At 41.3% G+C, this 26,945-nt stretch overlaps 1 protein-coding gene across 1 annotated transcript in view; it reads right to left on the bottom strand.

Annotated features, from left to right (window-relative positions):
• LOC129819759 (remodeling and spacing factor 1-like) overlaps positions 1–26,945 on the bottom strand; it is a 46,978-nt gene that overhangs the window by 6,533 nt on the left and 13,500 nt on the right. The window contains exons 2-15 of the mRNA XM_055876332.1: positions 15,518–15,609; positions 15,020–15,112; positions 12,865–13,070; positions 12,541–12,656; positions 8,921–12,330; positions 8,460–8,732; positions 8,053–8,157; positions 3,403–3,482; positions 3,009–3,063; positions 2,717–2,832; positions 2,531–2,598; positions 1,206–1,431; positions 741–967; positions 134–319 (exon numbers count right to left, since the gene is read on the bottom strand). Coding sequence (XP_055732307.1) covers positions 134–319; positions 741–967; positions 1,206–1,431; positions 2,531–2,598; positions 2,717–2,832; positions 3,009–3,063; positions 3,403–3,482; positions 8,053–8,157; positions 8,460–8,732; positions 8,921–12,330; positions 12,541–12,656; positions 12,865–13,070; positions 15,020–15,112; positions 15,518–15,609 — 5,253 coding nt within the window. The remainder of the gene's footprint in view (positions 1–133; positions 320–740; positions 968–1,205; positions 1,432–2,530; positions 2,599–2,716; positions 2,833–3,008; positions 3,064–3,402; positions 3,483–8,052; positions 8,158–8,459; positions 8,733–8,920; positions 12,331–12,540; positions 12,657–12,864; positions 13,071–15,019; positions 15,113–15,517; positions 15,610–26,945) is intronic.

Raw genomic sequence — 26,945 nt, 5'->3', positions numbered from 1 at the left:
AGTTAAAGTAATGGCCAGTGAGGACTCGCTTAAGAATCTAATTCATATGACTTAGACACACTACAGAAAAATATGCTAATAGCAGTGGCAGTGAGGCAAAGAGTACGTGTCTCAAAAAAAAAGTATGGCTGACCTTCGCTGTCGGAGCTGGCGAGGCGCCTCCGCGGTTTGACTTTGTCCCGGTTGGTGCCGGCCTTTGAGCCGTCGGAGTCGCCGGACGACTCGCAGTAGTTGACCTGCTTCTTTGTATGACTACGGCGGGATCGGCGTTGGCTACAGTCCAGGTCGCTGTCACTGAACTCGCTGGAACCCTCTGACACTAGTTAAAAAGGTCAACAAAGAGAGAGAAGCCAGTCAACACAGAGAGCCACGTCACAGGGCCGCCAACACATACCTATTGGTCTTTAAAAGGACAATTACAAAATCAACACATAATGTCATTATGTCAGATGTTTTCAGACCATAAGATTTTTATAATATCAAGATGGATCCATGTCCCACCCAATCGGCTGTCTAACCACTGTAACGAAGGCCTCAACCACAAATTAGTGGAAAACATATGCGCCACAAATCAGGACCGTTTCAAATTATTTTGGGTTGTGGCATAAAGCCAAAACAGATGGCCTGGAACTTGTCTCAGGAGAAGACCACTTTTGAGATCTGAAAACATCTAACAAAGTGTAATTCTGGAGAGTGATGTCCCTTCAAACAACAAAGAGGAATTGACGACACCAACGTACTCATTTCGTCCTCATCTTCATCACTCGTCTCCTCCTCTTCATCGTCTGAGTACCCTCTCGCTCTGCGGCGCCTTCGCGGCCGAGTGCTCCTTTGAGATTTGGCCGGCCTCCTTGTCCTGGCAGTTCTGCGTCGCGTGCTGCCGAAGTCACTGTCGTCGTTAGAGTCGACAGCCGCTTCGCTCTCTGCGTCGCTCTTGTCTGACGCCACAAACTCCTCTTCCTCCGTACTACGCATAAAAGTGTGCAGGGGGAAAGAAGAAAATGAGAAATTAATTCAACACCCCTTTGTGTCACACCTTTTTGGCTGTAATAGCTGTCAATAAAGTGGTACCTTGGGTTGTGTTCATTACGGCACCCAACAGAAAACAGTCTGTCGTCTTCCATTTGGTGCCTTATGAACACAACCCTGTCGTCCTTGTCCTGACTTAAGCACCCCTACACCTCCCACCCGCCAGATGACCCTACCTGTCACTGAGACGGAACTCGTCCTCGCTTTCCTCCTCCTCCACAGTGCTGTCGCTGTCCAGGTCGTTGAGACGCCGGCGCTTCTTCCTGCGCTGGCCGGCATTTGGCCGTGGCGGGCGTCCATTCTCCTTGCCCTCACCAACCTCTCCTGCTGCCAGGATGGTGGACATGTCCTTCCCTCTGCTATGGCCTGTGATGTTGGCCATGTCCTTGCCCCGACCAGCTCCTGTAGAGGGCAGCATACGTCAACATTTAGACAATCCAACAGGCACACATTAACCCCCTAGAGTCAATTGACAAACCGGTGCATCAATCAAAGTTACATAACAAAAGAATTCCCATCAAAATCTGTCAGTTTAAGCTAGAGATAGTTTTTTAGCATTGGATGAGTCTCCATCTACTGCATCCGCCAGTGTCATACTTCCGCATCTGGGTGAAAGGTAGCAGAGCTAGAGCGGTGTTTGTCAGACTTTGAGACATCCCGAAACTATTCTATAGAAAGGAGAGACTCTCACGAACCCGATGGTGTTCTTCGTTTTGCTCTACGACCCCCACACGTGTCACAGAACACAAAGAAACCGGTACCGTTTCTTTCTTTTTTTTTTAAATGATGGAAGTGTGAAGGTAGTTTTGTGCCTAACCCCCCATAAAGGGGTTAAATGTGTATTTTTTTTTTTATAGCTATTCCATCCAGAGTGATGGTTGCTGATAATGGGCCTCTGTACGCCTATGTAGATATTCCATTACAAATCAGTCGTTTCCAGCTACAATAGTCATTTACAACATTAAAAATGTCTACACTGTCTCTCAGATCAATTTTATGTTTTTTAAATTACAAAAAAATTGCTTTTTTTTCCCAAAAACAAGGATATTTCTAAGTGACCCCACACTTTTAAACGGTAGTGTATTTTTCTATACCTAAAGGGGTCCTAAAATTCAAAATAGCTAAATGATCCATAGTATGACAATCTTAAAACAATTCCATGTCAACTTAGCACCCCCCCTCCCCCAATGTCTTAGACTAAAGAATGAAAGATTGTTTGCAGGCTACATGAGTTAAAAGGCTCTCAGGCTGTGTTTCATTCAGGGTAGATGTTCCCTCCTTTGCCCTCGTTCACGCTCCTTGACAGATCTAAAATGAAACACAGCCTCAGACTTGACTATTCATAACCCTTCTTAAAGCTTGAACAATGCACAATTACCAGGGGGCGCACAGGTGAAATGCTGCAGCCAGAAGTAATTTCTGAACAAAACTAAGAGACATTGAACTAAATTCGTAATTCTGTGACTTTGTTGCCAGATTCCATAATGTCCTCCAACTGTACCTCCACCATCAGCCTCTCTGATGTCTTCTTCAATTGCCTCCTCGATAGCCTCATCAAATTCATCAAACCTGCAAACAAGATGTCAAAATTATTCAGGGATTTAACAGCCACCATACTGAAATAACAAAGACCAACCACACAACACAGACTATTCTAATAACCCTGAATTTAGTACAGACTTCATACCTATAACTTATGCTTTTCTTTGCCCTTGTCGACCTTCGACCCCAGCTCTTGCTTTTCTCTTTCTTCTCTTTCTTCTGTTTCTTCACTTCTTCCTCCTTTTCTTCCTCTACCTCCAACTGAAATGAGAGTAGGCAACGTGTCAGTACACTATAGGAAGCAATCAGTCTAGGCTGGGCAGTGAACAGTGTGACAGACCATTTTAGAAGGACGTCCAACACACACACCGAATTCTGGATGTTTTGCAATGGACTTTCATGATGGTATATAACCATAACAACCAAATGCTACTTACAGAGGGAGTGATGATGTTTTCGACACTTATTCCAACATAGACCAAACGTTCTTTTCTGGAGGGAGAAAATACAATCATTTTATTTAAAACAACTTCTGATAGAATTAAAAATAAATGAAAAGAATCAGCTTTCCCATTATCAGAGGCCCACTGCCGTTGTACAACAAGACATGTCAAGCAATGTAAGCTCCATTAAATATTTGAGATCGATAAACAGATCAGGGTGATTGTACCTATTCTATTGTCAAACCAATGCAATTCAGTGTAGACTCCAATTGCATGTGTTGTGGACTGAGCCTCATATTCTTTAATAAGAACCACCCAACTAAATGTATTTATCTTCCTGTTGTCATTTTCTGTTTTACACCAAGGGTCATGGTTCAGAGGTTCTCACCTTCGCTCAGCGCGATCCCTCTTTTTCAGGGCAGCATCGAGATTAGCAAGCTGCTCCTCAAGCTTGTCACAGAGTAGCTTCTGCAGGGGGGTCACCAGGAGATGGGTAAGAATGACAGAACACCACACATACAGTCCCCTACATATTTATTTGGACAGTGAAGCTAAACTTTTTAATTTGGCTCTATAATCCAGCATTTGGGGTTTTAGAGGCAACAGTACAGAATGCCACCTTTTGTTTGAGTTTATTTTCATACATACAGTGCCTTCAGAAAGTATTCATAACCCTTGACTTATTCCACATTTTGTTGTAGCCTGAATTCAAAAGAGATTCAATTATTATTTTTCCCCTCACCCATCTACACACACTCACAATACCCCAATAATGACAGAGCGAAAACATGTTGAGATTTTTATTCGACACATTTCTTGAAAATTAAATACAGAAATCTATTTTACATAAGTATTCACATCCCTGAGTCAACACTTTGTAGAAGCACCTTTTGACAGCGATTACAGCAGTGAGTCTTTCTGGGTAAGTCAAAGACGTTTTCACTCCTGGATTGTGCAACATTTCCCCATTATTCTTTTCAAAATTCTTCAAGGTTATTGATCATTGCTAGACAACCATTTTCAGGTCTGGCATATATTTTCAAAAAGATTTAAGTCAAAACTAAATCAGCCAGTCCGGAACCTAAATGTTCTTCTTGGTAAACAACTCGTGTAGATTTGGCCTTGTGTTTTAGATTGTCCTGCTGAAAGGTGAATTTGTCTTCCAGTGTCTGGTGGAAAGCAGACTGACCCAGGGTGTCCCCTAAGATTTTGCCTGTGCTTATCTCCATTTCAATTTTATCCTGAAAAAGTCTCCAGTCCTCCCATACCCATAACACCACTATGCTTGAAAATATGCTACTCAGCAGTGTGTTGTATTGGATTTGCCCCAAACATAACACTTTGTATTCAGGACAAAATGTTAATTGCTTGGTCACATTTTTAGCAGTATTACTTTAGTGTCTTGTTGCAAACAGGACACGTTCTTTGGAATATTTTTATTCTGTTCAGGCTTCCTTTTCACTCTCAATTATGTAAGTATTGTGGAGTAACTGCAATGTTGTTGATCCATCCTCAGTTCTATCATAGCCATTGAACTCTGCCACTGTTTTAATGTTACCATTGGCCTCATGGTAAAATTGTGGCGTAATCCCTGAGCGGTTTCCTTCCTCTCCGGCAACTGAGTTAGGAAGTACACCTGTATCTTTGTAGTGACCTGGTGTATTGATACGCCATCCAAAGTGTAATTCATAACTTCACCATGCTCAAAGGGATATTCAATGTCTGCTTTTTATTTTATTTTGACCATCTACCAATAGGTGCCCTTCTTTACAAGGTATTGTAAACCCTCCCTGGTGTTTGTTGCTGAATCTGTGTTTAAAAGTCACTGCTCAACTGAGGTACCTTACAGATAATTGTATGTGTGGGGTACAGAGATGAGCTAGTCATAAACAAATCCTTTTAAACACTATTATTGCACACAGAGTGAGTCCATGCAACTTATTATGTGACTAAAGCATAACAAGAACATTTTGAAAAAGGGGTGTGAATACTTTTAGGCACCATCTGTTTTACCATTTAGAAAATACAGCACTTTATTTATCTAATCCCCCAATTTTAAGATTCCCTAAGTATTTGGACCAATTCACTGATAGTGTATTACATTTATTCAAAAGTTAAGTATTTGGTCCCATATTCCTAACATCAAGTGACTCTACATACTTGTTGGATGCAATTTCAGCTTGTTTTGGTTTGTTTTGTCATTTTCAAGTCACTTATTGTAAATAAGGATAGAATATGTTTCTGAACACATCTACATTAATGTGGATGTTACCATGATTACGGATAATCATGAACGAATCGCGAATAATGATGAATGAGAAAGTTACAGATGCACAAAGGTCATGCCCTAAAACATGCAAACCTCTCACCATTACCAATAACGTTAGCATTTTTTAGGGGTATGATATTTATGCCTCTAACTTTGTCGTTCATCATTATTCACTAGTGGTAATGGTGAGAGGTTAGCATGTTTTGGGGTGATGATCTTTGTGCATCTAACTTTCTCAACCATCATTATTCGCGATTCATTCATGATTATCCGTAATCATGGTAGCATCCACATTAACTTCTCTAGGATAGGGGGCAGCATTTTCATGTTTGGATAAAGGCATACCCAAATTCAACTGCCAGCTACTCTTCCCGAGATGATAAGATATGCATATTGTTAGTATATTTGGATAGAAAACACTCTGACGTTTCTAAAACTGTTTGAATCATGTCTGTGAGTATAACATAACTTATTTAGCAGGCGAAACCCCGAGGACAAACCATTCAGATTTTTTTGTTTTGTTGAGGTCACTCTTTTCAATGAGTTTTCATTGGGAAACCAGATTTCTAAAAGGGACCTGCTTGCAGTTCCTACCACTTCCACTGGATGTCAACAGTCTTGAGAAATTGGTTGAGGTTATTCCTTTGTGTAATGAAGAAGTACGGCCATCTTGAACGAGAGTCACTTGAAGTGTCCTGTTAGATAGAAGCGCATGACCAGAAAGATAGCTATAGTTGGTTTTAATCCTGTATTGATCACAGATCATACCGTCTTCAATTTTATCGATTATTAATGCTAAAAAAAATACCTAGTTGTATTACAAAAGTAGTTTGTCCAAAATGGACATTTTGGATATATATCGACGGAATTAATCGAACAAAAGGACAATTTGTGATGTTTATGGGACATATTGGAGTGCCAACAACAGAAGCTCGTCAAAGGTAAGGCATGAATTATATTTTTATTTCTGCGTTGTGTCGCGCCTGCAGGGTTGAAATATGCTTATCTCTCTTTGTTTACAATGGTGCTAAGTCAGATAATAGCATTGTTTGCTTTCGCCGAAAAGCCTTTTTGAATTCTGACATGTTGGCTGGATTCAAAACCAGTGTAGCTTTAATTTGGTATCTTTCATGTGTGATTTAATGAAAGTTTGATGTTTATAGTAATTTCTATAGTAATTAATTTGAATTTGGCGCGCTGCATTTTCTCTGGCTTTTTGCCAAGTGAGACAGTAGCGTCCCGCCTAAACTCAGATTTCTGGATATAAATATGAACTTTACCAAACAAAACATACATATAATGTGTAACATGAAGTCCTATGAGTGTCATCTGATGAAGATCAAAGGTTAGTGATTAATTGTATCTCTATTTCTGCTTTTTGTTACTCCTCTCTTTGGCTGGAAAAATGGCTGTGTTTTCTGTGGCTATGTACTGACCTAAAATAATCGTTTGGTGTGCTTTCGCCGTAAATCCTTTTTGAAATCAGATATGTTGGCTGGATTCACAACTAGTGTAGCTTTAATTTGGTGTCTTTCATGTGTGATTTCATGAAAGTTAGATTTTTAGAGTAATATATTTGAATTTGGCGCTCTGCATTTTTACTGGCTTTTGGCCAAGTGGGACGTTAGCGTCCCACATATCCTAGAGAAGTTAATGTAGAAATGTTCAGAAATATACACTGCTCAAAAAAAAAAAAGGGAACACTTAAACAACACAATGTAACTCCAAGTCAATCACACTTCTGTGAAATCAAACTGTCCAATTAGGAAGCAACACTGATTGACAATAAATTTCACATGCTGTTGTGCAAATGGAATAGACAAAAGGTGGAAATTATAGGCAATTAGCAAGACACCCCCAAAAAAGGAATGATTCTGCAGGTGGTGACCACAGACAACTTCTCAGTTCCTATGCTTCCTGGCTGATGTTTTGGTCACTTTTGAATGCTGGCGGTGCTCTCACTCTAGTGGTAGCATGAGACGGAGTCTACAACCCACACAGTGGCTCAGGTAGTGCAGTTCATCCAGGATGGCACATCAATGCGAACTGTGGCAAGAAGGTTTGCTGTGTCTGTCAGCGTAGTGTCCAGAGCATGGAGGCGCTACCAGGAGACAGGCCAGTACATCAGGAGACGTGGAGGAGGCCGTAGGAGGGCAACAACCCAGCAGCAGGACCGCTACCTCCGCCTTTGTGCAAGGAAGTGTGATTGACTTGGAGTTACATTGTGTTGTTTAAGTGTTCCTTTTTTTTTTTGAGCAGTGTATTATATTCTTATTTACAATAAAAGTGACAAAATAACAATCTCAGAAAAAGGCTGTGTCGTTATCATCGCAAGGGAAGCGTGCTAGAGTATTGAAAACAGGGGTGCCATCTTTGAGATTTTGGTTTTATTACTTGGTAAAAAATAAACTCATCATCTCTCCCATTTTTTGGGGAGCATACAATATACTGTAGCTCAGGATTTGTATTATTTATTTTATACAGCATTTTCTTGCTCATATTTATCAAGGGTGCCAGTAATTATGGACCTGATTGCATGTATGAAAATACCCTCAAATACAACGTGACATTCTGTACTGTCGCCTCATAAAACATTTAATCTCATATCCAAAAGGCTGGAGTAGAGTCAAATTAAAAGTATTAGCTTCACTGACCAAATAAATATGTAGGGGAGTGCGTAATCAAGCCATTAGTTCAAAACATAGTGATGTGGCTAGTATCCAAACTGTAGTGTGAGTACAGATTGTTTCGCATCTGGATGTTACTTACATGTTGGCAAGGTGGACAGAACCACTCCCCATCTGGGATGACCATGAGAGGGGGTCTGAGGCAGGCCGTGTGGTAGCCACTGTCACACGAGTCACATAGCAAGATCTGTGGGGTAAACACGGAGGGGGATTAGCTGGAACACATTATATGGTAGTCTTATCTGTCAGTGGAGATAAATATTATGAATATAGCATATTTTTTAAATTCAACCTTCATTTAGCTAGGCAAATCAGTTCAGAACAAATTCTTATTTACAATGACAGCCTACACCGGCCAAACTCGGACAACGCTTGGGCCAATTGTGCACCGCCCTATGAGACTGATACAGCCTAGTATAACCATGATTACAGCCCACCAGGGTTGGGGCCAATTCCAATTCAATTAAATGCTTTTCAATGAGGACCCACCAGCTCGGGATGGTTGGGGAGGCCGCAGTGTTTGCAGGGATCTTCGTTAGGAGGGAGGTCATCATCCGAGGAGGTGTCAGAGTCGTCGCTGTGCCTTTCTCTGTTCCGGTTCTTCCACCTCCTCTTGCCCTTCTCCACCTTAAAGCTCTCATCACTGTCGTCCTCCTCACTCTCCTCTTCGCTTGACTCGCTTTCATTGTCATCACCAGAACCATTCTTTTTGCGCCTTCGTGTTCGAGTGTTGGACCACCGGGTCTTTCTCCTCCGTCGCCCCTGAAAACAAAAGACATCACCTCATTTTTGGATTTCATGAGGTTAATGTAGGACAGCATACACATAAGTTACTGAAGGCTGACACTGTGGATCCCTGATTTAAAAGATACTGTTGATCCAAAAACATTCATTCACAATCCACCTGTAATATTAATGTAGAAATACCTGCAGTTACTGAAAGAACTTACCTTAGATTTGGACTGTCCATCTTGATCAACCTTTTCTCTTGGTTTCCTCTGAACAGTTTCCTCTTCCTCGTCCTCCTTCTCCTCAGGGGGCGTGGTCTCTTTTTTCTCCAGCCTCCTGTCCTGGAACTCCACCCCCTTAGCGGTTGGCCTGCAAATCCTGGGTGACCTCCTCAGGGATCTCCCAGTCTCACCAGTATCGGACCCAGAGTCCCTCTCCGTTCTCTGGAGCTCAGCTCTCCTTCGATGAGTAATCCCCCGTATTTTCAGACGAATCCCCTCCTCTTGAATCTCTGATGTTGTTCCTGCATCCTTTTTTTCATCCTCTTTATTCTCAGACCCTTTACTTGCTTTTGCCGCACCCGTTTTCTCTGCTGCAGTTGAGTTATCTTTCTCAGCACCATCATCCTCCATTTTGTCATCTTTCTCAGCCTGATCATCTTCCTTCTCATTCTCTTTAGGGCATCCCTGTGTTGTGGCATCTTCCTTGATTACTTTGTCCTGGCTTTTGTCTGTCTCACCTTCAGCCTCAGTGAGAGATGCCTTCTTGCTGGTAGCCTGTTTTTCTGATGGTGCATTACAGTCTATGCGGTTTGAGTCTTCTGAGGTTTGAGTCTTCTGAGGCTCGCTCTCAGAATTCTCTCCACTTTTAACAGACTTTGTCCAGCCTTTATCGGCATGTCCCCTAATAATTACATCTGTTGACTTTTCCGAACTTATTTCCATAGGCTCTTCCCGTTTCCTCCCCACTGGGACAGACTCTTTGAGAGAAGGTAATTGCTTGGAATCTTCAAAGGCGACATGTTTCTCTCCTTCTGCTGCAGCTGGCTTTATGTCTGCCAGTTTCTCATTTTCTTTAGAGGCATCTGGTTTCTGTCCTTCACAGATTGAAGATTTCACAATCTTTTTAGAAGCAGTCTCTGTGTTTTTAAGGGTAGGCGATTTCTCAGTGTCTTTAGTGTTAACCGATTTCTCTGCTTCTTCAGGAGTAGCCAATATCTCTGCATCTTTAGGGATAGGCGTAGCCGATTTAGCGGAATTCTCAGCGTCTGTAGGGGTAGCCGATTTCTCAGCGTCTGTAGGGGTAGCCGATTTCTCAGCGTTTGTAGGGGTAGCAGATTTCCGAGCATTTTCAGACGTAGCCGATGTAGGCAATTTTTCTGTATCTTCAGGCGTAGCCAACTTCTCGCCGTCTTTAGGCGTAGCCAACTTCTCGCCGTCTTTAGGCGTAGCCAACTTCTCGCCGTCTTTAGGCGTAGCCAACTTCTCGCCGTCTTTAGGCGTAGCCAACTTCTCGCCGTCTTTAGGCGTAGCCAACTTCTCGCCGTCTTTAGGCGTAGCCAATTTCTCGCCGTCTTTAGGCGTAGCCAATTTCTCGCCGTCTTTAGGCGTAGCCAATTTAGTGGATTTCTCTGCGTATTTAGGCATTGTCGATTTCAACGTGTCTTTAGGGATCCCCAATTTCGCTACCTTTTTCGGTCCTTCCAGTTGTGATTGGTTTGATTTCTCAAAGATGTCTGCCATCTCCACGTCTTTAGGGACAGATTGTTTCTCAGTCACTGCTGCAACAGCTCTTGTCTCATCTTTACAGATGGCTGTTTTCTTAGAGTCTTTCTCCAGGACGTTTTCTTTCTTCACCTCAGGGGCAACATTTGTATGTGTGCTTACAGCACTGACAGCAGGTTTCTCCTTGGTGAGAGCTGACATGTCTTTAGGGGTATCACATTTTTCAGTATGTTTAGATGCCTCTGGTTTCACTGTCATTTTAATGACCAACGATTTATTAGTCTCATTAGTGCTCTCCAGTTTCTCTGCTTCTTTATTGGGAACTGGTTTGTCTGCCTTTTTAAGGAATGAGGACGTATTGGTCTCTTTAGAGCTGGCCAGGTTCTTGGCATCTTTACTCTTTTCTGAAATCTCTGTCTTTTTAATGACAGAAGATGTTTTAATATCGTTAGAACCATCACATTTCTCTGCACTCTCTTTGTTAGATGGATTCTCTGTATTTTTTATGACTGCTGGCGACTCAGGGTGTTTCGAGCTTTCTGGTTTATCTGTAATGGGATCAGGTCTCTCGGTTTGTTTAGTGATGACTGATGTTTCTGGGTTTTTAGGGTTCAACAACTTTTCTGTGGCTTTTATAATGGATGTTTTTTCCATCTCTTTCACTACAGAAAGGGGACAACTGTCTTTAGGGACAACTGTTTCCTTCAAGGCAGCCAAATTTACCTCTTGAAATGCAATGGATGAATCTGTTCCTTTAGTTTCATCTGGTTTCTGTGACTTACTAGATAAAGGGTTTTTATCTGTTTCTATTGATGTGGATGTCTTGTGTTCTGTACGACGCACTTTCACATCCCACTTGGATACCTTGACTTTTTGTTCCTCTTTAAGATCAGAGGACTTTTCCGGTGTGCTTGTTGCATCCTTAGATGAAGTCAATGGCTTTGTCAGAGGAGATGAAGATTTAGCCTCTTTTAGGGATGATTTTTTCAGTGCTTCAGTGCTTTCTTTCTCTGCTTTTGGGGCTGGAACAGTTTTCTGTAGGTTAGTTTCATCAGCCATGGCCACCTCCATGGGCTCCTCAGCCTTGCTTGCCATCTCCCCTTCCTTTTTGTCCATGTCCAGGGACAGATTTGTTTTCTCTTTTTCACTAGCTTCTGCTGCTTCACATTCTTCCCTAGCAACAACTTTTGTTTGCTGTTCTTTGCTGTCAGCAGATTCTCTCTGTATTCCCATCTCTTTAGGAGATTCTCTCATCCCCTTATTGACACTTTTTTCTGTGACAGGCTGAGCATCACCATTCACTTGATCGCTTTTAATCTCCATAGTCCCCACCAGGGCAACAGAGACCTCTTTACTTGTCTCCTCAACTTTAGGAGCTTCTTTGACAGGAGCAACAGATGGGTTACGCACCATGATTCTACTGCCACCACCACTGCTATTATCAAAATCTTCACTAAGTTTCATCTCTCTCTTTTTCAAGGGGATTTTGGCCTGCTGGTCATTCTTCATCACCCTTTGGAGTTCCTCTGCAGTCTTCCTCTTGGCTTCCTCAGTCTGTTCTGTCTGTGGCGTCACACAATGTTTCTCCGCAAGAGGCTCTGTAGCGCTTGTGGCTGTACTCTCCTTGGATTCTGATACCTCCATCGGCTCTTCTTTGATGGCCTGGGTGTTAATGGTGGCCTTGTCATCCACCATTGGCTTCTCGGATTGTCTTGTTGACTCTGACTCGACTTGGTTGTCTTTGAGGCCATTCAATGGGGATTTGGCATCTGATTCGTCCAGCTTTGATTCCTCTTTTGGGGATTTGTTTTCTGTATTCTCTGTTTTAGGGGACACTAAAGAAACTGTATCCTTGGAGGGTTTGTCCTCTTCATCCCCCGAGGTATCCTCTGTCTTTTTAATTTCCCCTAATGGACAAAGGTATTATAAATAGAAAATACAAGTACAACATTTATAACTGCATCTGTCAGGGAAATACGTTTAGTTTACTTTGGATAAAATAGATCCACGGCAAATGACTGAACTCATGCAATATCATAAATATGTTTGAGTAAACAGCAAAAAACAGATGGCATATGACATTATTGACGTCACAAGCCCTGTCTATATAACTTTACCTTCTCCCCCAGTCTTCTTGTTCCCATCTTCCTCCTCTCCTTCTTTCTTTGTCAACAGTGCTGGGTCGATTTGAGTCTTCAGCTGTGCCAGGATCTCAGCCAAGCTGTTTCTGTCTCTACAGAGATGGAGAATTCAATTCAATTCAGTCGTTCCAATTTCGCAGACAGACATGCTCAGTAGTCGTGGTAGAATTACATATGAACCAAGTAATCTATAATCCACATGGAATACAAGACTTGACATTTTGGCTCTGCAGTACCATAGTATGCCTCTTTCATCCCCTGAAGCACAACAGCCCCCCTCCCCCAAAAGTTCCATAGTACCTGACAATGCACTTCCAGGAGGACCCGTCCAGGTCGTCCTGCTCCTCCACATAGACCCTCACATTGTTATCCTGGTCAAGTTGGAACCAGTACATTAGGCCATCCTTGTCCTTGCCAATGGGATGGAGCCGCATCTTATCGGGATCCTCCTCATTAATTGCAGTCTTGAACTTGACATTGTCATCAAACTGGCACTCACATAAGTGCTAGACAGAGAGATAAAAAGTATGAGAAATGTTTCCTTTGGCAAAAACACGATGTTAGTAGGGCGGCAAGATATGGATTATTATTCGATTTTTTTATGGAATATTGCGATATGACTAGCAACACAACACAGTTGAGTGAACTGAACAAGATCTGTGCCACCACCACTGGCAACCACTATTTTCAGAGAATTAACTTTTGTATCACACAGAAAATATGCAGATTTATTTAGGTGAAAAGCGGGGTCCTTTTTACCACCTGCATTTTGTTTGGAAATATATGTTGAAATGTTTGCATGCAGAACTAGCCTAATTATAGCTACAGTGCATTCGGAATGTATTCAAGCCTTTGACCTTTTCCACATTTTGTTACGTTACAGCCTTATTCTAAAAGTTTTTTTTACCCTCAATCTACACACAATACCCAACAATGACAAAGCAAAAACTATTTTTTATTTTTTTTATTTTGCAAAAATAAATACAAAAACAGAAATCACATTTACATAAGTATTCAGACCTTTTCCTCAATACTTTTTTGAAGAACTTTTGGCAGCGATTACAGCCTTGAGTCTTCTTGGGCATGACACTACAAGCTTGACATACCTGTATTTGGGGAGTTTCTCCCATTCTTCTCTGCAGGTCCTCTCAATCTCTGTCAGGTTGGATGGGGAGTGTTGCGGCACAGGTATTTTCAGGTCTCTCCAGAGATGTTTGATCGGGTTGAAGTCCGGGCTCTGGATGGGTCACTCAAAGACATTCAGACTTGTCAAGAAGCCACTCCTGCAATGTCTTGGCTGTGTGCTTAGGGTCGTTGTCTTGTTGGAAGGTGAATCTTCACCCCAGTCTGAGGTCCTGAGCAGAGCAGGTTTTCATCAAGGATCTCTGTACTTTGCTCCGTTCATCTTTCCACAATCCTGACTAGTCATCCTAGTCCCTGCCGCTGAAAAACATCTCCACAGCATGATGCTGCCACCACGCTTCACCATAGGGATGGTGCCAGGTTTCCTCCAGATGTGACGCTTGGTAATCAGACCAAAGAGCTCAATCTTGGTTACATCAGACCAGAGAATCTAGTTTCTCATGGTCTGAGAGTCCTTTAGATGCCCTTTTTATATGCTTCCGTCTGGCCACTCCACCATAAAGTCCTGATTGGTGGAGTGCTGCAGAGATGGTTGTCCTTCTCCACAGGTTCTTCCATCTACACAGAGGAACTCTGGAGCTCTGTCAGAGTGACCATCGGGTTCTCGGTCACCTCCCTGATCAAGGCCCTTCTCCCCGATAGCCCAGGCGGCCAGCTATAGGAAGAGTATTGGGGTTTCCAAACTTCTTCCATTTAAGAATGATGGAGGCCACTATGTTCTTGGGAACATTCAATGCTGCAGACATTTTTTGGTACCCTTCCCAGAACTTTGCCTCGACACAATCCTGTTCTACAGACAATTCCTTCGACCTCATAGCTTGTTTTTTTCTGACATGCACTGTAAACTGTGAGACCTTATATAGACAGGTATGTGCCTTTCCAAATCATGTCCAATCAATTGAATTTACCACAGGTGGACTCCAATCAAGTTGTAGAAACATGTCAAGGATGATCAAGTAAAAAAGGATGCACCTGAGCTCAATTTCAAGTCTCGTAGAAAAGGGTCTGAATACTTATGAAAATAAGGTGTGTTTTTTTAAATTTTTAATACATTTGAAAAAACATTCTAGAAACCTGTTTTCGCTTTGACATTATGGGGTATTTTGTGTAGCTAAAAATGAATTCAAACAATTTTAGAATAAGGCTGTAATATAACAAAATGTGGAAAAGGTCAAGGGGTCTGAATACTTTCCAAATGCACTGTATATGGCAAACTAACTATAATGGACATGTCAATATTGAGATTTTGATAGAAAATAAACAGTGCATCCCTAGATGTTAGGCCTACTTTATACAAAGACTGGCCACTTACTTTGAGGATTCCAGTCTTGCACTCCACAGACATGTCCTTGTATCCTTTATTTTCAAGTTCCCATGCCCAGGTACTGTTGAACTCATGGCACACCTGTAAGGAAACACATTCCATCAACCATTGGTTAACCTCTAAAATATATAGAATCATCTTTCAGAATGCCCAGAGTTATGCTGCTGCCTGTATTTTTAATTCAAATTAAATATATTGATAGTTGAATCTAATCAAACTTTGTCACATGCACCGAATACAACAAGTGCAGACCTTACAAGCCCTTAACCAACAGTGCAGTTCAAGAAGAGTTAAGAAAATATTTACCAAATAAACTAAAGTAAAAATAATAATAAAAAGTAACAATAAAATAATACTACGAGGCTATATACAGGGGGCACTGGTACCGAGTCAGTGTGCAGGGGTACAGCTTAATCATCTATAAAAGTTAAGCCTAACTGTATCGAGTGTGCAGAAAAATGACCAGCCTTGTTGAGCTCTATTTACCTTCACAATGTACTTCTCCCATCTGTCTGCGGACACCGACTTGCCAATCTTCCTCAGCAACTTCACATGAAGGTCCACCAAGAGCTTTGGAACTGAGGGGAGAGTCGGGATAAATGGCACAATTTGCTAAACATCAATGTATCTCAACGACACATCACATTCAGATATTGTATAGGTAAGGCCAGTTGTTTTTAGTGTTGTTGTTTTTTGATCGGTATATCCAGCATTATCGACTAGGTTTGCTACAGGTAGAAAATCCTAGAAAATGTTATTTAATTGACTCAAGCGGTCTCCAATCAAATCATCTGGTTGCGCATGAGTGTTTTGGTCCCAAACAATCTAAATCATGTTATTTTCTTCAAATTTGACAATATTTGGATGAATCCAGTTCAAAGTATGGTGCCCAAGTATGAAAAATGACTGTAGCTGGTAAAGACAAAAGATAAAGTTTGATCATAAAGTTAACGGTCCCCTCCCCCAGTGTCAAAAACTTAGATATAGGAGGCAGGCATTATCAAGGATTTACTTCCGGCTTTGGTAGCATCTTATCTTTACTAATTGAAATATGTACTGCCTAAAAACCGTCATCACATATATACCTTGCTTTAGTTTTGTTTACAGACCGTAAGATAGCTGCTAGTAGCTGGCTCAAGCAGAATGTACGACCAAAGATACTGGTAACCTTTCATCTGTGGTGTGACTTAGCTAGCAAGCCAACAGTCATTTCGCTTTCCATCACCTTTTGTCTTTACACTATCATCAAGCTGTAATGATAGGAACATTTCCATCACCTTTTGTCTTTCCACTATCATCAAGCTGTAATGATAGGAACATTTCCATCACCTGTCGTCTTTCCACTATCATCAAGCTGTAATGATAGGAACATTTCCATCACCTGTCGTCTTTCCACTATCATCAAGCTGTAATGATAGGAACATTTCCATCACCTGTCGTCTTTCCACTATCATCAAGCTGTAATGATAGGAACATTTCCATCACCTGTCATCTTTCCACTATCATCAAGCTGTAATGATAGGAACATTTCCATCACCTGTCGTCTTTCCACTATCATCAAGCTGTAATGATAGGCATTTTAGAGAATTCAACATGTCTGCACAGCTTCAGGCAACCACCGCAACAGGAATGCTGTGATACAAAATCAGCTTTCCCAAAGGAAAAGGGGGGATATGCTGTGAAGCCTGTGCAGACAGACCCAACATAGTTATTAATTTCAAATCTGCATCAATTGAGCACACCAACATTTTCAAATACAAACATTGTGAAGTTTCACAAAAAAAAGTGCACAACCAAAAATTGTGTATTTCAAATTGAGTACTTCAAAAACACATTATCGAATGAGTAGACCACTACATCGACAGTAACTCAGAATATTAAATACCCATTTAACAAACATTTCCCTTTTCAAAAACATTACAGGCTACGTGGACAGGCTCCTGGATCTCCTCCTCAATGAGGTCACCCGTGATCCATCGTTGTATGTGGGGAAGCTGTTTGAGCTGTCCATCCCAGGACCCGTCTGCCCAGTGTGAGAGGCCTGACAAGGAGGCCATAGCTGGATTTGTATCCCGCTTCAACCTTGGGGGTGACTGAAGCAAAGTGGGTGACTGAAGCCTGCTTGATTGAAGCAAGGTACATGGTTCCCCTTCCTCACTTGATCAATCTCGGTAATTGGTTGCATTTCCTAAAGCCTAAGTAATTCACTTTTACATAACACTGCTCAAAAACATAAAGCGAACACTTAAAAAACACAATGTAACGCCAAGTCAATCACACTTCTGTGAAATCAAACTGTCCACTTAGGAAGCAACACTGATTGACAATAAATGTCACATGCTGTTGTGCAAATGGAATAGACAAAAGGTGGAAATTATAAGCAATTAGCAAGACACCCCCAATAAAGGAGTGGTTCTGCAGGTGGTGACCACAGACCACTTCTCAGTTCCTATGCTTCCTGGCTGATGTTTTGGTCACTTTTGAATGCTGGCGGTGCTTTCACTCTAGTGGTAGCATGAGACGGAGTCTACAACCCACACAAGTGGCTCAGGTAGTGCAGCTCATCCAGGATGGCACATCAACGCGAGCTGTGGCAAGAAGGTTTGCTGTGTCTGTCAGCTTAGTGTCCAGAGCATGGAGGCGCTACCAGGAGACAGGCCAGTACATCAGGAGACGTGGAGGAGGGCAACAACCCAGCAGCAGGACCGCTACCTCCGCCTTTGTGCAAGGAGGAGCACTGCCAGAGCCCTGCAAAATGACCTCCAGCAGGCCACAAATGTGCATGTGTCTGCTCAAACGGTCAGAAACAGACTCCATGAGGGTGGTATGAGGGCCTGACGTCCACAGGTGGCGGTTGTGCTTACAGCCCAACACCGTGCAGGACGTTTGGCATTTGCCAGAGAACACCAAGATTGGCAAATTCGCCACTGGCGCCCTGTGCTCTTCACAGATGAAAGCAGGTTCACACTGAGCACATGTGACAGACGTGACAGAGTCTGGAGACGCCGTGGAGAACGTTCTGCTGCCTGCAACATCTTCCAGCATGACCGGTTTGGCGGTGGGTCAGTCATGGTGTGGGGTGGCATTTCTTTGTTGGGCCGCACAGCCCTCCATGTGCTCGCCAGAGGTAGCCTGACTGCCATTAGGTACCGAGATGAGATCCCCAGACCCCTTGTGAGACCATATGCTGACACATGCACATTTGTGGCCTGCTGGAGGTCATTTTGCAGGGCTCTGGCAGTGCTCCTCCTTGCACAAAGGCGGAGGTAGCGGTCCTGCTGCTGGGTTGTTGCCCTCCTACGGCCTCCTCCACATCTCCTGATGTACTGGCCTGTCTCCTGGTAGCGCCTCCATGCTCTGGACACTACGCTGATAGACACAGCAAACCATCTTGCCACAGCTCGCATTGATGTGCCATCCTGGATGAGCTGCACTACCTGAGCCACTTGTGTGGGTTGTAGACTCCGTCTCATGCTACCACTAGAGTGAAAGCACCGCCAGCATTCAAAAGTGACCAAAACATCAGCCAGGAAGCATAGGAACTGAGAAGTGGTCTGTGGTCACCACCTGGAGAACCACTCCTTTATTGGGGGTGTCTTGCTAATTGCCTATAATTTCCACCTTTTGTCTATTCCATTTGCACAACAGCATGTGAAATGTATTGTCAATCAGTGTTGCTTCCTAAGTGGACAGTTTGATTTCACAGAAGTGTGATTGACTTGGAGTTACATTGTGTTTAAGTGTTCCCTTTATTTTTTTGAGCAGTGTATGATAATCACATTGTTACTTTTCCCCCCCAAGCATTCAGATGGGAGATTAGTGTTAAATTGTAAGAATCAACGGGTCCTGCACACTGCATGGCTGCCAGGTGCCTATATTTGGCTTATGGCTGTAAGAAAAAAAGTCACATCTCATGAGTGTTCATGTTGATCAATATTTTGGCTATGCTGGCCAATTGTAAATTATCAAATAAAGGTCTGATCAATACACACAAATTCTGAACATATGGTCATTTGTAGAATGCTAATGCAGCGGCACCAATAAATTGTCCAGTACACTTATTGTGTGCTGTTTTGTGTACATTCATAGAGCGTCTAAGGTGACTGAGGCTTTACTAATTACTGTGAAGTGTATCAGTGAACTAACTGTATTCTGTAATTAGTTACAAAACAATATTAATTAAATTGTGTATTGCTGCGGTTTGTCTGATATCCAACAGTCTATGATCTGCCCTGTTGAACATGAGCATTTTGCACACACAAAAAAATAAAAAATAGAAAAAAATGGGTTGAGGCATACTATTTAGGGTAAGAATGACATGTGGTCCATTGTTGACCTTATCAATGAAGTGACCCAGTGTTTACATTGTTACCTGGCAACGACCACAAGGGCATTTCAAAGAGCTTTCAGTCAAGGCAAGCTCGTGAACGTAAGCTCCCGCCCACTCAGCCTGTTCTTTCAGGCTTTCTGATAGTTAGAGAGAAAAGGTACAATAAAAATTCGGAGCATTTTAATAACATAAAAATACTATGGGTGATATTTTGATCATTCAAAGGCTATTTTTACTTAACAAAAATGTTTGGTGAGTGTTTCTCTAGTGAAATTTTTTAAATAAAATCTAGTCGTCTGTCATTGAATGACAACCCACATTTCAAGAATCCCTAATGTTGATCAATCACTGACGAAGGGGCGTAGGCTTCGGCTACCGAACTTCGACAAGCCTCAAGAACAGCCGAAAAAAACGAAATAAAGAAAAACTGCTGAACACCAAAACAAACTTAATAGTTGCATAGTATAAGGCGGAGCTCTACTAATTATTTGACTGAGAATACTATTTGTAGATCAGTGATTATAAACCTCACTTTGCTCAAGCTGATCCTCTCCAACAGACTTGGGTAAATGGGTAAATTAGGGGCAGTTTACATGGGCACAGTATTGTGGGTAGTAGCTCATATCCCACTTAAGGTCTTACTTGGGATAAGCTGTTTACATACACCTTTGATATCCTGCTCATGAGTATCCCTGTATCCACGAATAAACAGAATATTTAAGTTCATATGGGTTAAATGGAATAGTAACTCAAATACGGACAATGAATGTAGGTCTGTAACCTTTCACATGTAGCTAATATAATATTAACTCCTGCAAAATGATGCAATTCTTGCAGTGAAATTACACAACAAATGTTCATTTTGTCTCGGGAACAGGAGTTAAGAAATATTACATTTCTTGAGAAAATGTGAATGCACGTGTAATGTGTTATCTTTGACACTTATGGTGCATTCGGAAAGTATTCAGACCTTCCCCTTTTCATTACTTAATAGGCATATTCTAAAATTATATTTTTTCACTCAATCTAAACACAATACCCATAATGACAAAGCAAAAACAGGTTTAGAAATTTTTACATATCTATTACAAATAAGAAAACAGATATACCTTATTTACATAAGTATTCAGACCCTTTGCTATGAGACTCGAAATTGAGCATAGGTGCATCCTGTTTCCATTGATCATCCTTTAATGTTTTAACTACTTGGAGTCCACCTGTGGTAAATTCAAATGATTGGACATGATTTGGAAAGGCACACACCTGTCTATATAAAAAGGTCCCACAGTTGACAGTGCATGTCAGAGAAGAAAAAAATGAAGCCATGAGGTTGAAGGAATTGTCCGTAGAGCACGAAGACAGGATTGTGTCGAGGCACAGATCTGAGGAAGTGTACCAAAAATGTCTGCAGCATTGAAGGTCTCCAAGAACACAGTGGCCTCCATTCTTAAAATGGAAGAAGTTTGGAACCACTATTGACTCTTCCTAGAGCTGGCCGCCTGGCCAAACTGAGCAATCGGGGGAGAATGCCCTTGTTCAGGGAGGTGACCAAGAACCCGATGGTCACTGACAGAGCTCTAGAGTTCTTCTGTGGAGATGGGAGAACGTTCCAGAAGGACAACCATCTCTACAGCACTCCACCAATCAGGTATTTTAAGGTAGAGTTGCCAGACGGAAGCCACTCCTTAGTAAAAGGCACATGACAGTACCTTAGAGTTTGCTAAAAAGGAACCTAAAGGACCGAAAGACCATGAGAAACTAGATCCTCTGGTCTGTTGAAACCAAGATTGAACTCTTTGGCCTGAATGCAAAGCATCACATCTGGAGGAATCCTGGCACATTTCCTACGGTGAAGCATGGTGGTGGCAGCAACATGCGTGAAGATTTTTTCAGCAGCAGAGACTGAGTGACTAGTCAGGATCGAGGGAAAGATGAACGGAGCAAAGTACAGAGAGATGCTTGATGAAAACCTGCTCCAGAGTGCACAGGACCTCAGACTGGGGCGAAGGTTCACCTTCCAACAGGACAACGACCCTAAGCACACAGCCAAGACAATATAGGAGTGGCTTCGGGATAAGTCTCAGAATTTCCTTGAGTGGCCCAGCCAGAGCACGGACTTGAACCAGATCGTACATCTTTGGAGACCTGAAAATAAATATGCAGCGACGCTCCCCATCCAACCTGACAGAGCTTGAGAGGATTTGCAGAGAAGAATGGGAGAAACTCCCCAAATACAGGTGTGCCAAGCTTGTAGCGTCATACCCAAAGAGACCCGAGGCTGTAATCGTTGCCAAAGGGGCGTCAACAAAGTACTGAGTAAAGAGTCTCAATAATTATGTGATCAGTTTTTTACTTTGAATAAATTTGCAAAAATGTCTGAAAACAGTTTATTCTTTCTCATTATGGGGTAGTGTGTGTAGATTGATGAGAGAGGAAAAAACTATGATCAATTTTAGAATAAGGCTGTAACGTAACAATGTGGAAAAAGTGAAGGGGGCTGAATACTTTCCGAATGCACTGTACGCAAGCAGACAGTATTTCAACTAGAGGTCGACCGATTAATCGTAATGGCCGATTGAAATCGGGGCCGATTTCAAGTTTTCATAACAATCGGAAATCTGTATTTTTGGGCGCCGATTTGCTGAAATTTTATATATATATTTTTTTACACCTTTATTTAACTAGGCAAGTCAGTTAAGAAAACATTCTTATTTTCAATGACGGCTAGGAACGAGGCAGAACGACATATTTTTAACATTGTCAGCTCGGGGGATCCAATCTTGCAACCTTACAGTTAACTAGTCCAATGCTCTAACACTGATTACATTGCACTCCACGAGGAGTGTGCCTGTGCCGCGAATGCAGTAAGCTAAGGTAAATTGCTAGCTAGCATTAAACTTATCTTATAAAAAACAATCAATGACTCATTGCTCCAATATGTACTTAACCATAAACATCAATGCCTTTCTTAAAATCAATACACAAGTATATATTTTTAAACCTGCATATTTAGCTAAAAGAAATCCAGGTTAGCAGGCAATATTAACCAGGTGAAAGTGTGTCATTTCTCTTGCGTTCATTGCATGCCAGAATTTTACGTAATTATGACAACATTGAAGGTTGTGCAATGTAACAGGAATATTTAGACTCGTGGATGCCACCCGTTAGATAAAATACGGAACGGAATAAAGGTTTTGTTTTCGAGGTGATAGGTTCTGGATTAGTCAAAAGGTATATGGTTTAGAGAGAAATAGTCGACGCGTTATAATTCCTGTAATAACTTGCGGCTGAACTTGACAGGGGTTCCTTCATTATTTTACTGTTCATGTCTTCCATAGAGAATGTCTTGATCTACTTCAAATAAAGGTCTGTGTTTCGTGCAGGCTTAAACCGCCTCGACGTTTTGATACCCGTGTAAATCTCACTAGGATAAGTTAACGTTTGTCAACATATTTTCATAAATCCACTCTACAAAAATAATTATCTTCGCTTATATTTAGCCAATATTGATCAGAGTTACCTTGTCCTATGGATATCTACAGTTATAAAATTGGCAAGGTGGTGTAAGCCTACACGAAACACAGACCTTATTTTAAGTGAATCTAAAAATATCCTTTGGAATAAATGAAGGAACCGCTTTTCAGATTTTGCTAGGTGTCATGGGAATTATGACTCGCACTTTGGTCGTCAATTCTTACCATGCCCATTATTAAAATAGGATTTCCTGCATATAGAAATGACAGTTTGTTTTCAACATTCACAGGTAACTTCAACTCAATTTTTATTCAAACAGTTGAGAGTATTTGTCTCCTAAGCAGACTCTTCAGTATCATTGTCACTTCAGAGCTGTGTGTGTGTGTGTGTATTTATGTATTATATTAAAATAAGTGTTCATTGTTCATTCAGTATTGTTGCAGTTGTCATTATTACAAAAATATAAATAAATAAATAGGCCGATTAATCGTTGCGGCTTTTTTTGTCCTCCAATAATCGGTATCGGTGTTGAAAAATCATAATCGGTCGACCTCTAATTTCAACCACATAAAATATGCCCCCAAGACAAACGTGTTCATTTACCAGAAACATGTACACTCGTTTTCTCAGCTTTAATTTCTTAAAACCGGTCAAACTGATGACATTTGGACATTTTGCACAGGACCAAACTTTCCACTGTTGGGAGTTATTGGGTTCTCTCCCCGGTCCCTAAACGGAACATACAACTTTACCGGTGTTAACTAGCTTACTTATGCATTCATTCTATCGATGTTTGACATTATTCTGGTGAGCACTACTGTAGCCTTCTGGGGCAAACGGGATCTGACGCGATTGTTAAGCCAACACACTGACTGTTACGCCAAGAGGTTTGGATTACTTGGCATAATGGTTAAGGTGTTGGCTTGACAGTTGCGTCAGAAGTGGGATGCCGCCAGTAAGGCCAATGAAGAGGCGTGTAAACACGAGGGACTTGATATAGAGAAACGTGAAGGGATCTTAAGCCAACACATAGTGAGACCTGGTCGGGGTTACCCAGAGTTGAACTGCCCTTAATTTACCAATTTTTGTAGAATCGACCAATAGTATTTGCTGCCAAATAATAGGCTTTGTGCAATGAAGATTCGTAGAGCTACGCCTCCCCCTGGCTTAGGCGATAACCTCACCAAACACACATACAACCAGACATTGATTGGAGACAGCTTGTGTCAATTAACCTTTTGCCAATAGGTGGCGCAATTAGCATTTTTTATTTCTGGGTGTCGCCAAATTAAACTGCCTCGTGCTCAATTCTTGATCGTACAATATGCATATTATTAATTCTATTGGATAGAAAACACTCTCTAGTTTCTATAGCCGTTGGAATTTTGTCTGTGGGTGACCCAGAACTCTTTCTACAGCGAAATCCATGACAGGTACTGCGATGGTCTGAGAGCGAAGCTCTGATTTCAGATCAGTTTTGAAAGTCTGTGTATATCCTATGGAACGACATGAACTGCACCCGCCTTCCCCTGGATGTCAGTAACCAATGAGAAGTGGAATGGGCTTTCTGCGTAGCTCTCAGAGGTTATAAAAGGCCAAGGAGTGAGGGTAGCCCCCCTTTCGACTCTGGCCATTACGCAGAAGAGGTCTTCGGGATGCCATTTCCAGAGGCTCGGTTATCAACGTGAAATGTATCCGTCTGTAATTTAATTCGATATAGGAGTTAGAAACATCATAACGTAGTTAATTTAAACCGTTTTATAGCAATTTATATCCGTTTAGTGCGATTGAGGAATTTCTATGTGATGCTCTTTGAAGCTTTGGGCACATTTCGGGGTCCCGGTCGAACGTTAGTGTGCATTTCGACGGACAGAGGACATCTTTCGACCAAAAGAAGATTAGACCCAAGAAAGGATGCATTGCCCAAGAATCTGATGGAAAATCACCTCATAGTAAGAAATATTTAATATGATAAATCGTTGTTCTGTCGAAATATTGTAAATGCATATATCCGCCATTTTGTTTGCTATAGCTTCGCTTGGCGAACCCTGTATTGCACAGTAAGGATAATTTTAGAAATGTAAATCAGCGATTGCATTAAGAACTAATTTGTCTTTCGATTCCTGTCAACCCTGTATTTTTTAGTCAAGTATATGATTAGCTTTCGATTAAACTAGATCACTATGAAAGATGGCGTCCGACATGTTCAGGCTTGATTTGCTACTATTTTCATTGTATAACCACGGTTTTTTATGGCTAAATATGCACATTTTCGAACAAACAATATATGTATGTTGTAATATGATGTTACAGGAGTGTCATCGGAAGAATTCTGAAAAGGTTAGTGAAAAAATTTATATCTTTTGGCGATGATAACGATATCGCTCCCTTTGGCTTGAATTCATGCTGGGGTGACGTTTGCACATGTGGTATGCTAACTTATCGATTTATTGTGTTTTCGCTGTAAAACGCTTAGAAAATCTGAAATATTGTCTGAAATCACAAGATCTGTGTCTTTCCATTGCTATGCTTTGTCTATTTTTATGAAATGTTTTATGATGAGTAAATTGGTCATACACGTTGCTCTCTGTAGTAATTCTAGTCGCTTTGGTGAGATTTGTGTTGGTGGCTGCAATGGCAAACTATGATTTATACCTGAAATATGCACATTTTTCTAACAAAACCTATCCTATACCATAAATATGTTATCAGACTGTCATCTGATGAGGTTTTGTCTTGGTTAGTGGCTATCAATATCTTAGTTTAGCCGAATTGGTGATAGCTACTGGTGTTGAGAAAAAATGGTGGACAAAGAAAAAGGGTGTCTTTTACTAACATGGTTAGCTAATAGATTTACATATTTGGTCTTCCCTGTAAAACATTTAAAAAAATCTGAAATGGTGACTTTATTCACAAGATCTGTATCTTTCATTAGGTGTCTTGGACTTGTGATTTAATGATATTTAGATGCTACTATTTAAATGTGACGCTATGCTAGCGATGCTAATCAGTGTGGGGGGGGATCCCGGATCCGGGTTTCTGAGGCAGTAAAAGTCAATTAAAGAACAATTCCTAGGATTTTCTACCTGCAGCAAACCTAGTGGATAATGCTGAAAATACCAGTCAAAAATGTATAATAATTTAAGAAAAGAAATGTTAACTGGCCCTATGTATAAGCCAATATATACAGGTAACTGCCAAAATAAAGAAAACAAGGCATCGGGCCACTACGAACCAGATCAGCTTCAATGCACAGTGGCATACATTTAACAAGTGTGTTACTTGCTTTTATTCTTCCACAAGAAACACCATCATTTGGTGTTTTGTTGATGCAAAAAACTGTCTCAGGCCATGCTTAAATTAACAGGAACCACATCTGTGTGGAAGCACCTGCTTTCAATATACTTTGTATCCCTCATTTACTCGTGTTTCTATTATTTTGGCCATTACCTGTAGCTATAGCATGTGTATGTTGAATATGAATCCCACTTACATTCTAACCAGGTTTCCATCCAACCTTAAGCGAGTAAAGTACATGTCGGATAAAAAACAAAGTCACGACAGGCCTGATGGAAACAGCTAATTTGTCAGTAAAAACTTTCCAAATGTCGATAAAACAAAATACACTAGACAGGTTGGGATCATTAAAATTAATTATGTGAGAAATGTTGGTGAAAAGGCCTTTATGCACGAATATACGGTGCCTTCTGAAAGTATTCATAGCCCTTGACTTATTCCACATTGTGTTACAGCCTAAATTCATAAAGGATTATATACAGCTCTGGGAAAAATGAAGAGACCACTGCAAAATGCAAAATGCTCCATTTCTCTGGTTTTACTATTTATAGGTATGTGTTGGGGTAAAATGGAAAAGTTTGTTTATTTCTATAAACTACTGAAAACATTTCTCCCAATGAAAGCTGTCATTGAAAATCAGGGTTATTCCACCAATAATTTGATTTCTGAACTCTTCCTACATTAAATCATTAGTATTGTGTTGTTTAACAATGAATATCAGCTTATTTTCTTCGCATTATTCGAGGTCTGACAATAATGCATATTTTGTGTTATTTTGACCAGTTGTCATTTTCTGCAAATAAATGCTCTAAA

Source organism: Salvelinus fontinalis, chromosome 2 (assembly GCF_029448725.1).
Source record: "Salvelinus fontinalis isolate EN_2023a chromosome 2, ASM2944872v1, whole genome shotgun sequence".
In the NCBI taxonomy this organism is placed as follows: Eukaryota; Metazoa; Chordata; class Actinopteri; order Salmoniformes; family Salmonidae; genus Salvelinus; species Salvelinus fontinalis.
This window is presented reverse-complemented; position numbering and strand designations above follow the sequence as displayed.